The sequence below is a fragment of the Caretta caretta genome, chromosome 5 (genome assembly GCF_965140235.1).
Source record: "Caretta caretta isolate rCarCar2 chromosome 5, rCarCar1.hap1, whole genome shotgun sequence".
In the NCBI taxonomy this organism is placed as follows: Eukaryota; Metazoa; Chordata; order Testudines; family Cheloniidae; genus Caretta; species Caretta caretta.
In genome coordinates, this window is record NC_134210.1 from 105,766,354 (window position 1) to 105,781,863 (window position 15,510).

Here is a 15,510-nt window from a genome sequence, read left to right on the forward strand (position 1 = left end):
TTACTAGCCATCAGAGCTATTCATTTATTGATGTGTTTTAAAGGAAAGGACACTGGCCATTCAGAGAGGCCCCTGGAAAAGGACAGTATTGGTGCACAATCCCAGGTGTTTTCTCAGGGCTTGATAATAACTAATTTACACCACTAACTAATTTTTTCCTTTAGTTGAAATGGGATGGATCTCTTCAGTTTATGGACCCATCCCACACCACTATATGCCATGGAAGGAGGCACACAGAGATTTGTACAGTTTCCTTATCGTGTACAAAGACATTGTAAGTGCAATCACTTGGTCCACACTTGGAGAATTCTCCATGTGTCTGTCTCTAGCCCCATGCCAGGCTTCTGCCCTCCCAGACACGCACACGTTGGAAACAGCTGTGGGGCAGAAAAAGCTCTCCTGTGGCTCCCGAGAAGAAGTAAGTGCAAGCTCTCATGTGATACAGCAGGCCAGATGCAGGACAGGGTGCAGTGTTTCCTCTGAGACACTGAGGTTTCCTCTTCTGCACCCAGCTAACAGCTCCAATTTTTTTCAAGTGCAGGATTAGAGCTGCACTCCCTCTGTCCGAAACTCGGCTTAGCATCAATGGGAGCTCTGACTGAGTAAAAACTACTGATTCCGGCGGAAGTTGTAATAACACGGCAATTATGGTTTAGTTCTGCTATGAGAATATTCTCGGACATGTCCTCGCTGTTGTCAAAGCGTATAATCCGTTTTCTCTAGCGAATTATGTGGTATTCCCTTTAGCAGAGAAACTGTTTTGCACTTTGGAACATCTCTTTTTATCATGATTTTATGCTTTATACTTTTTGTACGGCTCTGTTAGTCAGTATAATTTCTTTCCTAGGATCCCTTTATCTCTGTGTCTGTTGGTCTCCTTCCCCATTTGTGCATAACCTATGACTGTCCAGGTACAGCAGACAGCTGAAGACATTCTTATCTTGGTATAGTTCTGTGTGCTGCAATATCTGTGACAAACCAAAGATGAGCTTCGGCTGTGTCGCTGAATTTCTTTTTTTTTATTGTGGATTGCACCAAGATCATTAAATACTCATCTATCGTATTTTTTGGCTTTCACTGATGCCTTCAGAATTCATTAGGACACAAGCCCTTGCACCGGGGGCTTGGATAAGAGTTAAAAACCGCACAGGTTTGCTGGCCCCTAATATGCTAATTTGAGGCAGAGTCTGTACATGTCCCTCTGCATGGTGGCCCTACCTTGCATGCTCCCCAAACTCTCATGTTATCACAGGAGGAAATCCGTCCCTAGCTGCTTTGGAACTAAAGTTTTGTTCAATTTTTAAAACAGTTAAAAATATTAAACAAATTAAATAACTAAAAACCAATTCTTCCAGCTGGAGTTCAGGACTAGCTGAGAGCGAGTTCCTAAGGGGGTTTCCGAGCCCCAGCTGGGCCATAGGAAATAGACACTAGCTCCCTCCCCTCATCCATCCCATGCTGTAGCTGCCTCAGAGGCTTGTGGGAGAAAGTTTCATTTGCAGAGGGACAGTAGGGGAGAGTAGTACCATGTAAACAGGTGGCAAATGCCAGTTACAGAGCAGGCAGGGGATCAGGGTGCTAGCCAGGGCCGGCTCTAGGCACCAGCAAACCAAGCACATGCTTGGGGTGGCACTTTTCAAGGGGCGGCACTCCCCCCCCCCCCTTTTTTTTTTTTTTTTTGCTTTGGCGGCATTCCGCTTGGGGCAGCAAAGAACCTAGAGCCGGCCCTGGTGCTAGCAACCAAAGTTGGTCGCACCATCTTACTATGGCAATGGACACAGCCTATCTGTATTGATTTCAGTACTGTGCAAGTCTCTATTTTTTGATCTACTTAGATTTATGAACACACCAAAAAGTGACCTCCTCCAAATAGCTGTGGGTGTGGTTTACAAAACAAACCCGCCTCCACCATGCAAAACAGCAAAATAACAATAACAAAACAATGACGGTGCCAGACCTACTTCCAGCAATCCGATTCCCCCAAATCCTCATGGCCCACACCCTGCCTGATGCAGAACCGCAAGATTCTGTTAAAAGCTAAAGAGCCACCTGCCTGCCGTGAAATGCTGGAGAGAAAAGATAAGCTTTGTGGTGTGCCTGGAAGGGTAACAAATCCGAGCACTATAGGCCAAGGGGAGAAAGCAAATTCTAAAGCCAAGGCCTGATCTGCTGGCAGCTCACTCCTGTTTACATCCAGGAAGCTCCAGCACTCTAGCTGCAGCAGGCTGGCATTGTGACAGAGGCAGCAACTTCACAAACCAATAGGGCTTTGCAGGGTAAAACCAGCACCTTGAATGGCACTTGGGAACTCACCACCTGTTCTGGTCCCAGAGCCATGGACTGAAGAGGCTGCAGCCCTGAGGACTCCTTTCAAATTCCAGCTGGGCTCAAGGCGAAGCCCCATGGAGAATGCATTACACCAGCCTACTCCTGGGATGACAAGGTCAGCCTCTGAAAGAGGATGCAGAGCTTCATCCAGGGAAAGGGGCACAAAGTTCTTAGCTGCCACTAGCTGGGCATCTGGCCGGAACAGGCAAGCCCCCTACCTTGTGCTACAAACAGCGGTCACGGGCCCTCCCTGAAGGATGCTGATATAATTCCCACACAATTTTCCAGATGGTTCCCCTAGCTTAGCAACATTAGACTGAGTCGTACCCAGCCCGGCCTCACCCATTCATCTGTGGGCCTGGCGTTCAAATAGGGGAGGCTGAGAAGGAGGTCCAAATCCTGAATTTGGGTACTCAGCTCAGTACTTTGGGGGTGTAAAATGTGTGTACGGGTATAGATAGTGGCTAAAGCATCCAACTGCAATCTTATTAATGGCCCCGTATTTGGAGCTTGAACTCCCATATCAATTTCCCCAGGAAGAACGAGTGTAAATCTGTAAGAAGTATTCCGCTGTCAGCTTTTTTGTTAAGGACAATGGGTTACATTTTGACTCAAATGCTCACTGTTCCTGGAAAGCGGACAGTAATGTAACCATAATTTCTAATCTTTGCCAATATTTTAAGTGCAAAATACAGTAAATTATGCTAAAAATGTTTGCTCTGTCAGTCTGCTGCTGAACTTTTAATCAAGCATTTTTGGTAACAACACGCACATCCTCCACTCAGGTCCTGTGTTCTTAATTTTTTATGCTCAAAAATCTAACTCAGTTGACTAGGTACCGTATCTTTTCTCTAAGAAGAATCTGGCTGCTGTGGAAACGATGAAACTAAAATGGAATGTAGAACATATAATGCACCTAGTTAATAGAACATTTCCTCTGCTTCTGCTCCAGAGAGTGCTAGCAACAGTAAAAATGGAAAGGTGAAAGGTGCGACTATGAGTGGGATAAGATACCAGCCGACTACATGGCCTTGCAGCAATGGGAAGATATGTAGCACATAAAAGGGCAGCAAGAGGTTGAAAATGTAGATTGGCTGTGTTTTACTTGGAGCTGCTGGACTTGTCAAAGCCTCTCAGTTCTGCAGCAAAGTGAATACAGGTTGTCAAAAGTTGGATCTAAGTGAAATAGGGAAATTAACATCTCTTTTGCTGCTGCTTGTCTCTTTTATTCATATTTAACACTGACTTTATTTCAAGCACAGACAACCTAATGTATTATGCACTCGCTTTAGTTGTGTGTTGGTCCCATTCTGTAGCGAAAAGGTTGCAGTTTTCCTCTGCCCTATATCTCTCCCTTATGCTCCTTATTTTCCCTTTCCTCTACTACAGTGCTGCTCCTGCCCTCTTTGAGTTGCCACCGCTACTTGTCCTGCCTTTCTCCTCCCACCCCATTGCCATTACAAACACAATCCTCTCCCTTGTTTGTGTCAACTGCTCATTTCCTACACCCAGCCTCTGAACTGTCAGAAAACATTCCAGGAGAACAGTTAAAATGAAAAGTAGTGATAACAGTTCATAATATTATTATAAAGATAATAGATTTAGCTGCACGATTATGTGACAATTCAGTAAACATAATTAAAATAAATACTTGAGTGAATTAGTGCCTTTCAATGCAGCTGGTTGATGAGCCCTAGAGACCAAAGCCCTGCAGCTATTCCTCAGCATCAGCACTGCTAGGACAAACCTCCCTGTACTCCAGGTGAGGGGTTACATCACTCTCTAGTCCTAGTCAGTCCTTGGTTTCTCTGTGGAAGCTTCCAACAGGGATCACTGTATCAGAGAATTTAAAGATAGAAAAGACATTAGGCCTGATTCTCCACTGCTTTGCACTGTGTGTGCTCATTTACACTTGTGTTAAATGGATGTGCCATACAGCCATTCTGATTGGGCAGTCTTTTTACACTCATGCTATCCAGCTGCAAATTACTGTGCAATGCTCAAGTCAGTTGAGAAGCAGCCCCCTGGATTCCATCTTCCTTCACTACTCCCAGATCAGTGATGACCTCCATCCAATAAAAACCCACAGCCATCTGTGTATAAACTGAACCTCCCGCCCACCCTAAGTTAGAAATTCAAATCAATTACAGGGAGCATTTAAAAGCAGCTTGGAGCTATGGTTAGAAAATGAGCTCCAGCTTGGAAACCAACCTCAGCTGAACTGTAATGAGCAGCTTTCTGGCTGTGGCATTAATAAAGCCTCCAGCAGGAGGGCACAATTAGTGTACAGCTTTTAAGCTAGGCACCCTTGAAGGCTGAGTTAGGACTGCTAGAATAAGGGTCACTTGGGAGTTCCAGAAGAAAAATTCATTGGCACTGCAGGGGAGTCTTTGAATTGTCCTAATGTTTGCTACTGTGGAGAGAGATGTGGTAAGTCCTACTTAGGCTGTTTAGGCTACTGGTGAGTAGAACGAACTAGGGCTCCACCAAGCAGCAGAATGAAATACCTCCCACTTGGGGTACTGGTGAAAAAGAGAGAGGTAATGTGGTACTGACTCACATGCAGGGTGGACCTTAAAACTGACTCTGCTATTTCTTGGTGTGAGAGAAGTGACCATATACTCAAATATGTATATGGTATATCCTCTATCATGGAACTATCCAATATTAAACTGATGCTATACTTGCCTTTAGTCTGAAGTACTAATTGAAGTGATTTCTATAATGTGGCTGTTTGCCCACTGGGAATTGGACTGAATTCTTTTTATATGGGTTACCAAATTGTCAGACACCAAAGATTTTGTTACCTATTGGCTGTCTTCATTGGCCAGGGGTCTTTGTGTAATAATGTATCCAAATATGTCTCTCATTCTGCTACTGCAACCAGTAGTATGTGGTTGGCTGACTTGGGCAGATGGGGTGACCACATTGACAGGCTCAAATCATGTCATACGCCATTTTTTTTTGGTTCTGTTTTGAAACCGTTTTAACTTGGTTTTTAAATGTGCAGCTCTAGCCACCAATTAGGGGGCTCAGTTCCTGCACTGGTTTTGAACAAATGACTTAGAGGTACAATATGTGTGTTCCATTCCCACTCTCCTGATCCTGGCCTCCCTTAGGAAAAACTGTGTTCTCAACTGTGTTTGTCATTGAAGGGTTAAAATCCATTGCTGATGTAATAACCTGGTGTATGGCTTTGCGTACAGGCCCAAAGTCCGGAGTTTGGTCAAGAGGTCAGAGGCAAATAGTGATTAGCTAAGAGAAAGCAGAATAACCAAAGATAGCATTGCTTTTGCTAAGATATGCCTGGCCAGCAAAACGCCAGATGTTGGGGGCAATAATTGTGTCTTATTCAAAGTTGCAAATAGAACCAAGAAGCCCTGTTTCTGTTGTTAGTTTCTTCTGTAGGGAGATGTTCCTCCCACACATCCAACTTTAAGTTTATGAAAGGTTCAAGCATATCAGTATAATATATGGCCTCCTCCCTTTCCCAGGGACCAATGCCTGCCTTAAAACATAAATGAACAATTTGAAAGACCATCTTTATTGCCATGTACTTTCACTGTTTCTTTGCTTTTACCCCTAGATATGTATCTGTTGGACAATCAAAGGCGCTACTTCATGCCTATGGATCCCAAATTAGAATTCAACATATATATTTTATAGTAATATATTTAAATGTTAATTTGTTAACTTGAGACCATGGGTGGAGACATTATGTAACCTTTGTCCATGGGCTACTGTGCTAGCATGTCTTGTTGCTAGACCTATCCAGGGAAGTGGACTGCCTACCCCGTCACTTTCCCTGCCCATGGAAAATCCATATATTCCATTGTAATCAATTGATTGACAATGTCTCTGAGCCTAATAAGCAAGGTGACATTCCGTCAGTGCTGTACATAATAAACTCCTGTGCTTGACCTCTACACAGTGTGGATTGATGTCCTTCAGGCATCAAAGAAGCATGAAACCCGCTAATGTTTAATTAGAGGCAGTACCAATAGATAGAGGTGATCTCCTACCTTGGATTGGGGCAATGTAAAACATAAGAGGAAACTAACACAGGTTTCTGCAACAGTTTCTGATTACAACTCTATAGAATTGACTAATTGTGTCCCAGTGTCTCTTGTGCAAGATGTAGTGATTGTTATGATTTATGTGTGTGTTGCCCCTTGTAGGAGACTCCTGAAGGCAACAGCTATTTGTGTTCAGTTAAGATTTAACTTCTTACAAAGGAGAGTCACACTGTACTCTCTCATGGAGGATTTTGTTCTCTTGTTAATATAAAATGTCCTAGATTTAAATTGTTTTCTTTATATAGAAAATATAACAGAAAAACTAAGGGCAAAATTTAAAACTGATGTACATTGTGATATTGAATAATAAAGAATGTCTATACAACCTAGATTTCTACTCATTCTAGGTGGAATCCATACCACCTGGTCCCCAAAGTAAAAGTTCTGTAGAATTTTAACAGAGAATGATCTTTCTATAGGAATGTTAAATAAACCCATAGAACTCTAAAGAAGGGGTATAATTCCCTATCAAATTGGATGGTAAAAGTGTTTGTTTAGAATGGCAATTATTCTTCATTAAAAGTCAATGTTTTAGAGCCCTTTCTATACAACTGTTTTCTCTTCTCTCCCCCCCCCACCCCACCCCCCCGCCACCCTCCCATTTGGTTCTGTTGGATTGTCCCATAATGTGTGCCTTGGGAAGAGGCCCTTGACTAGAAAACATGAGGACCATAAACAGGCTGCATGTATGGAAACAGGAGGTGGCCTAGAAGCCTTGCCCAAGGGCATTCTGTGTTTCAGGCAGATATTTAATTTCCAGCTCAATTGGGAATTTAATTCACTTCCTGAAATGAGAAGGTTCTGCTCCCTAAGGACAGCCCAACTGAGCTCGAAATTAAATATCTGCCTGGAACACAGAATGCCCTGGAGCGAGACTTCTAGGCCACCTCCTGTTGCCTATCAAAGACCTCACTGTAATATGATTAAGAAGCTATTAACTGTCTGGTTTTCCCCCCCCTAAAATACAAAGGATCCATGATCAAGTCTAGTTATTTTGGTAACCAAGGAAATGGCTGTTTGTTATAATAAAAATAAGCCTGCTGTTCCTAAATCTGCAATCTTCATTGCTCTGTTTGTAAAAGATGCCTTGCTTCTTGGCTCATTAGAAGCAAAACTTTATTTCCTCAAAGGAAAACAGTCAGGAGAGAGTGTTTCATCTTTAATATGGCTGTACTACAACAATGCCATTATCCTGAATTCAGATGGATTTAATTGAACTCTAATGAACAAAATTAGTAATTTTATGCAATTACAATCCCATTTAAATAGGTTAGAAAATGGATGCAATGGTAATTGTGGTTGACTTCATTTTCCTACAGCTGAATCTCTCAGACACTTCCTTCTGTCTCCCCCGCTGTGCAGAAGATAGTTAGCCACTGGGGTCAGGGAGGACATTGGCACTATTCCTTAATGCTGCTTTCTGAAGTTGGCTCCTCTGCAGTAGCAAATGTGCATTCTGGTTAAGTGAGTGAGCTAGAATAATAAAGAATGTCTATACAGCCTAAATGAATGGAGGAAATTGGCCTGTAGTATGAGATGAGCTGAGGCTGAAATGCCAACCTCTGTAATGGTATGGTGCTGGGTATCCCACGACACTATGCACAGGGGGTGTGATGGTCTGAAACACTTAGTACCTCAACAAATGCAGGGGGGAGGGGAGCACTGGTGGGGGGGAGTAAGATCTGACCCTAAAGAATAAATCCTAAGAACCCCTGAGGGCTTGTATACACTTACAGTACCGCAGCTGTGCCACTGTAGTGCTTAGTGAAGACACTACCTATGCTGATGGGAGAGATTCTCCGGTCAGTGTAGATACTCCACTGCCCTGAGAGGCCGTAGCTAGGTTGACTGGATAAGTTCTTTTTGATAAGAGATTCTGGTGCAGACTGAGTTAGAACTGCGTCGCTCAGGGATGTGGGGTTTTCATGCTCCTGGCAACATACTTATACTAACGTAGGTTTGTAGTGTAGACAAGGGCCCAACTTTGGACCTATGTGTTTTGTATTATTTGGATTTCTCACTGTCCCTCATTCCCTGCCAGCTGGGAAGATTTCTACAATTCTTCTTTTCTCCCCTATCTGAGGGCAGTCAGCCTGCCTGAAATCATATGAACATAGGTGGCTCTGGATCTGAAAGCAAATTTGAAGCTGAATGCAAGTAGCCATGCACATCTTTTGCTGGAATTTGAAGTGTTGTTGTCTTATCTGCATTTAATCATTTCAGCCATCTGGTGAAGGAGGGGGAAAATCAGAGAAACAGGCAGAGAGAAAATAAAAACAGAAGGGGGGGGGTTACTTATTAACTGTGCTGTGGGTCTCCTGTCCCTCTCCCCTTCTGTTTCCATTTTCATATACTATGCATCTCTCCCTTTTATTCTTTAATCTCTCTTCTAACCCCACCCAAGTAAAGATAATGGCAGTTACTTACCCAACTGTTTATCGTGTATCTAGCCCTTGGTGTTTTGACCTTGTGTTTGCTGGCAGCCAGTGAGTTATGAGGGAGTTTCCTTCCCTTGTTGCACAGACGGAGAAAACACTTCATTAACCCTCCTTGCTGGCTCCATGGAGGGATACATTAGACCTGAGGCTTTACGTTATCAGTTTGTTTGGGTTTTTTCAATTCAATTTTTGAGGAAGTTGGCTCTCTGAAGCACCTGAGCTGTACTGGAGTCACGGAGGGACTTGGCAGGGAGTCACTGGAGAGACATCAATGGACAGAACAGAATAAGGAGTAGATAAAGCAATGAGATTTGTTTTGCTGTATTTGCTGCCTCCTTCTAAGTCCTTAAAGAGCATAGGTAAAAGACCCAGGAGGAACTGTAATCCTTCTGCCAGGTGGAGTTGGCAGCAACAAAGACTGCATTCAATATCTAGGAGTTCCTCTTAACAAAACAACACAGACCCAGCTTGTGGCCCTACCCAATAATCTGGGAAAACTAAACACCACCCCGGGTGCCTCTAAGAGGCAACACTTCCTCAATTGCATGTATTGAATCTACGTATAATAAACTTTTATTGGAAAGGGAACTCGGCATTAATTTGGGACAACACCATGACCACATTCAAATGTATGTAACCAAAAGCAAACACCGAACCCACTCTACACTGGGCTGTGTCCTTTGCCTCAGTTTCCCACTTCGTGGTGTGAAAATCTGAACAAATGTCCCTTTAACATGTCACTCCTCTTGCCCTCTGCTGCACCCCACTCTTGGTTGTCTTTAGTCCGCAAAGACCCAGTGTTCACAGGTAAATTCACATGGGTCCACCTCCCACCCCTGAGCAGAGTGTGGAGACCTTTGCTGCTGCCTCTGCACCTGGCTCACTGTTGCTATGGTTATCACTGCTGCCTCTCATCTCTGCTGCTGGTTGCTGCTCCCTGCCACTTCTGCAATGGAGCTTTCTGAACTTCCCCCCGCTTAGCTCAGCTCTTCGTGATTTCACTGTGTAGCAGGGAACCCCTGGGCTGCTGCCTCTCTGTCTTTCATTGCAGCGCTGTCCTGCTACCAAGTCTAAGGCTTAGCTCCTAGACCTGCTCATCAGTCACTTCGGGTCTTGTTTCTGTTCAGTAATTACTAGGACTTTCCAATCAGCTACCCTCAAACACAGGAAAGAGGAAGGGTCCAATGGCGTCTAGGACTCTTTAGGCAGAGATCACACCATCTGGTACAAACACCTGTCTGCACCCCTCATCTTCGGTGGGATTTGGCACCCCCACCCTCTGCTTAGCAAGTGAGGTTGAGTTTAGGCTGACCCCCCCCCCCCCAAATAGGACATGCTAAGGACAGTCTGTGGCCCTTTACTCTTCCAATAAGTATAACATTTCATTGTCCCTGCATTCCAATTTAATTTATTATTAAAGCTAACGTTAAAATTATCTAATACACAGGTTAAAGAGTTTCTATACAGCTGGGTATAATGCTTAAATTATCCAAAAGTACAAAGTTTGGTTAAAAGGTCATAAATACATAATCTGCAATATCCCAAATTAAGGTTAATGAATTTAATGATACAGTTTAAATATTAGCATCCAAATAGTCAGATACATAACTCATAAACAGTTATACTGAAAGTACCTTATGGAATGCAAATATAGTAATGAGTGTAGGTTGTCCCTCAGGAAATGCAATCCCTCAGAGAAGTATTTCAGTTACTTTCCCGACGTTGCTTCTCAATGGCACTCTAGATCATTTTCCCCTGGTATTGCCGATGTCTGGTGATATGATCTAAATAGATGTCCCTTGACCAACTTCTATCGTCCGATACCATGAGTGATGTGTAACCCAAAACTAGCCAAAATTGATAACTTTGGCAAAGCTGCTCTATCTGCAGAAGGCAGGCTGGGAAGGAGGTGGGGTACAGCCTCTGAGCATTAATGTAGGCAAGTAGGAGCAGCATGGTTGGTGTTTTTTTTTTCCCTCTCAGGGTATCACTGCCTCTGTAGACAGGTCTGCTGCCAAAGTATAGAGTTGAGGAGAAAGTACTGGCTTGTGAAAACCAGAGAAGCTGCAGGCTGTACAGAGGCAATGACTATTGCCACACAATGCCCCTAGTGCAGTGGTGGGCAACCTGCAGCCCGTCAGGGTAATCTGCTGGCGGGCCGCGAGACGGTTTGTTTGCATTGACTGTTCATAGGCACAGCCGCCCACAGCTCCCAGTGGCTGCTGTTCGCTGTTATAAGTGCAACTGTGAAAACTTTAATTAAAAATAAAAATGCTTAAAACTCTTTGTTCAACTGGAAATTTATATTGAAAAAGCTTAAAAATAAACCTCAAAATAAACCTCAAAATTACCCATTGAAATTATACAAAAAAGCAAATTTTGCAATTTTTTTATTACTATATAATTTTGTACTATGATGAAAACAAAAAAAAATTAAAAAGAGAAAAGAAGGGGATGCTCATTTCTGCATGGCTGGCGTGATGTATGGTAGTATGGGCTGCTATGGAGTTAAATGCTGACAACAAAGATCCTGGAATGAACCCCAGTGTAGTCTGTAGCAATCCATCTTGTCCCTGAATTCCAGCAGATGCTTTGTACATTTCACAAGTTCTAAAGCATTTATCTAGGCTTCCACACATGGGATCGACCTGCTTTTCCAATTCATCAGTATTATCATTCTGGCAGGCAATATGGCCCTTAAGAAAAACTATCCCTTTTCCCAACAGCTCGCAGTGTTACTTAAAAGGAGTGCCAGTGAATTAATTCCTGTAACAATTCCAAGCAGCATAGTAATTCATCTCACTATTGCATTACAAAAGGGGTTTTTATGTGAGAATCCAAAAACATATGTGGGAGTGTGGCTTTGTTTCCCATGAACTTCTAACATCTTGGCTCTGGAACTTCAAGAAATCCGATTAAGCATTAGTATTGAATTGCCCTGATCCAATGGCCCATGGAACAATTCTAGACTATGGGCCTGGTCCACAATTCACTGATGTCAATGGGAGTCTTTCCATTGACTTCACTGGCCTTTGGATCTAGCTTGTTATGATCAAACATAACCCAGGCAGAGTCTCAAAGTATTGTCCATCCAGGAAGAAAGGAAGAGGATTTGTGTGTTTCTTCCAAAATCCGCTAAGTAGCATTTCTTTGTTTGGAGAAACGTTCAAAATTAAATCTGTGGTAAGTGAAATTCCTACTGGAACGACTTAACCCTCACCATTTATCAGTATATCAGCAAGAGAGTTAACACACGTGCTTGCCAATCATGCCAGAAATGAGGGGAAATTTACCAATATGCAGAAGAGGATTTATCAAAAGAGGCTTCCTGGCGCCAGGATGTATTTATTTTCACTATTCCTGCAGCTTGTGTCTACAGACTTTGGCAATCCTATGAAAGAGGATTGGTATTATCTTTTCTGCATGGACATGAGGTTAGGAGGTGTTCCAAAACTATGAGTTTTGAATGTTTGGTGCTGATAAAGCTACATAATTTGATGTTCAAGTAGTACTGTGTCATTGTATGACTCCCTCAATGTGGGAGAGGGGCAGGGTGTGTATATGAGTTTTTTGGGAGATTAAATCCCCTAAAACATTGTAGCTTATTTAACAAAAGTCCTCTTCTCCCTCCCCCCCCCCCCCATCTTGGAGGAATTCCATTAATTGTCTGTCAATTCTTTTGAGTAGCTACTCAGAAATATTCACGGGTAGCATGCTAAGCAAATAGTTCAGTTTGGCATGATGTTCATTGTTGTGATAATCCTCTCACATAATGAGGAAAGAAGCAAGTTTATCTTTCTGTGTCAGCTGGAATTTTACTGAGAGGAAGTTACTTGAGCTAATGGAAATAGTGGCGGTAGTTAACCATACTTGCGAAATATTTCAATGTCTCCTTTTGCCCTCCCGTCCCCGCCCCAAAACAGCACTATTAAACTAAAGCTTGTGTACAAAATCAAGACAATGGCATTACACCTGATTTCTTCCAGTTGATTCTAACCGCCTTCCCAAGAAACCTTCCATAACCCTAAAAAGACACTGAGCTAAAAAAAGTTAAAGCAGTATTTTCCTGTGCTTCGTTTATCTAGAAACCAGACTGGATGGACATTCCCTCAGAGCAAGCTACAATGGTGCAGGATGTCCATATTAACAATCCTAGATGGTTATCTTTGATTGTTAGTCATACTAAACTTCCTGGGCAGATCTTTAATGGAGCTATGTCTGTGTACACTAGCTTTGGATCTCAGAGGGCAGATCCGTGAGTTGCTTGGCCAATTGCTGCACCTATCCTACAATTTCCAACACAGCTCTGGTTCCTGTTAATGTGGTTCAGATAACTGAGGTAGGACTACAGGACATTCATCCATTAGTTCATTCCTCTGGGTTTCCATATTCTCTTCACCCTGGTTAAGTGTACATCTCTTATGTAAGCAGAGTCAGGATGAGCTTTACCCTGACATCTGGTGGTGGGTTGTGGAAAAGAACTTCAGGGGCTGATCTCATTTGCATAGGCACACCCACCCCGCCTAGATGGTCACTTTGGCTGCTGTATGAGCCCCAGTTTCTCTATTATTGGGGCAGGAAGAATAAACTGTTATCCTGATTATGTGAATCAAGGACAGTGGAACTGTACTTGGCCTTTTGTTATGATGGAGGGACTTGCCATCAACTAAGCAGCACTCGCTAGGCAAGGGTCATGGGTTCCAAAACCCAGTGCATTGAGAGGCTGGGGATAGGTATTAGTACCTGGTGGTATGGGCCCGAAACACTAATTGCACCGTCTTTTCTCTCTCTACTGTGGAATATCAGAGCTAATTTTGATTCTATTAGGAGTCTAGTTACAGGCTGCTGAGCTGAATTCACTTTGGGCCAACAGTGGATCAGCACTGAGGTTCCCCTACTACAAGCTGAAATCACTAAAGAGCTAAAGTCACTGAGCGCTGTGTTAAGCAGTGCGAGGATCTGAAGATATATATTGTGGGATGGCTGGCAGAGCAGAGCAGTTTGCAGGATGGCTGGAGTGGCTCACGGGACAGCTGGCAGAGCGAAGCCCCACAGAGAGGCAGGGCAGTTGGTTTTGGACCACATAAGGTGCCCCTTAACTCCCCTCCCTCACCCCCCCCCCATTTCCACCCAGGGTGGGAGGTAAAACTCTGCAGATAAATTTTTGAACTCTGGGGCTGCACTGACCAGGGACAGAGACTTGCTTGGGGTGGTTTGTGTTAATAATCCTGTTGGCATTATGTTGGGGAAATACCACCACATTGTTTCTCTCTGTTATTAAAAGGCTTTTGCTACACACAGACTCTGTGTTTGCGAGAGGAGAAGTATTGCATCTTAGAAACGCCAATGGGGGGTGGTATATATTGTCCCAGGTCACTGGATGGGGGCTCGAGCCGGTTTTGCATTCCGTTATTGGAACGGAACCCCTAGATACTGAACCCAGCCCTTGCTGTCAACTCTGACAGGCAGAAGGGTTACACTTACATAAAACTAACCTCTTTCAAAATATTTGCAGTTCTCTAACAATTTGTTTTACAGATCAGTAAGTCAATCTTCTAGTGTCTGTTGAAATATTCTGTATAGGACATTTCTCTTCCACTAAGTAAGATTGTGGTCTGTACATAATAGTACTCAAACTCATCCCTCTTTTCTCCCCCATTTAATTCTAGATGCTGATGCTAAAATCAGAGTGAGACTCTAACTTGAACCTTGGATCTGAGGTTCACTTGTGAATTTCAAGAAGGAGGTGAGTGTTTGGATATAAGTCTGTGAATTCCAACTCATTCCTGTGGTTCAGGTTCTGGGTTGGCTCTAAAGCCACAAGAGGACTTTTCCTAGTTCATGTTGGAATACAGACGAAATCTAGCAAGAACAGCTGAATTCATGAGATTTCTGGGTGGGCAAAAAATCTCCCAAGAGCAGTTTGATATTTTGGAGCTGTCTAATCTGGACATGAGCCATGGACAACCTTGCACCCTAGCCTAGCATAAACTAATCCAGATCCACATTTGAGCACTACCTTCATGGTCCATCTCTAGCTAAAAGGATTTCAGTAAGGATCAAAACGTTGAGGTTCTTTGATTCGCTGGAACTTGGCCTGACTAAGATGAAGATTTCAGTTGTTACATCCACTCCTCCAGGCTTTTTCTTTTTTATATAGTCATTAACCTGCGTACTGTCACCAGAAGGGAGGTGTGATGCTGTGATGAATTTCTCCACGTTCTAAATCAAATGAAAACCTGTGACTGAATCATCTTTAATTAAACACGTCACATGTACCCTAAAGAGAGCAAGTGATTTAGCAATTGTATTATTCCCCCACCCGCAAATAAAATTTTACACAAGATTTATTGCAAACTTGTATGTCTACAACTCATTAACTATCGTAAGTGGTTGATTTAAGGAACTGGCAATAGATGTAAACTGGACTGCATTTTAGGTTAATGGTTTGAATCTGAATGGCCCAAAAGTTGTTCTGGTCAGTAGCCATTCAGAATTGCTGGGGCTTAAATATTCCTGTGGCATATCCTGCCTCCTTCCTGACAGCCACATCTCTGTCAACATGTACTGAGGCTGAGGCACTTCTGAGAGCTTGTCCTCAGTTTGGTTTTCTCATACTTGCACTGTTGTCTGTGTACTATCAATAATTGATCTTATTATATCAGATC

At 43.1% G+C, this 15,510-nt stretch overlaps 1 protein-coding gene across 1 annotated transcript in view; it reads left to right on the forward strand.

The window, feature by feature from the left end:
- Window positions 1–15,103, forward strand: part of KDM4C (lysine demethylase 4C) — a 475,753-nt gene extending 460,650 nt beyond the window's left edge. Inside the window, exon 22 of the mRNA XM_075128776.1 lies at window positions 14,512–15,103. Within this exon, the coding sequence (XP_074984877.1) occupies window positions 14,512–14,535 (24 nt within the window). The 3' untranslated portion in view covers window positions 14,536–15,103. The remainder of the gene's footprint in view (window positions 1–14,511) is intronic.
- The last annotated feature ends 407 nt before the right edge of the window (window positions 15,104–15,510 follow it).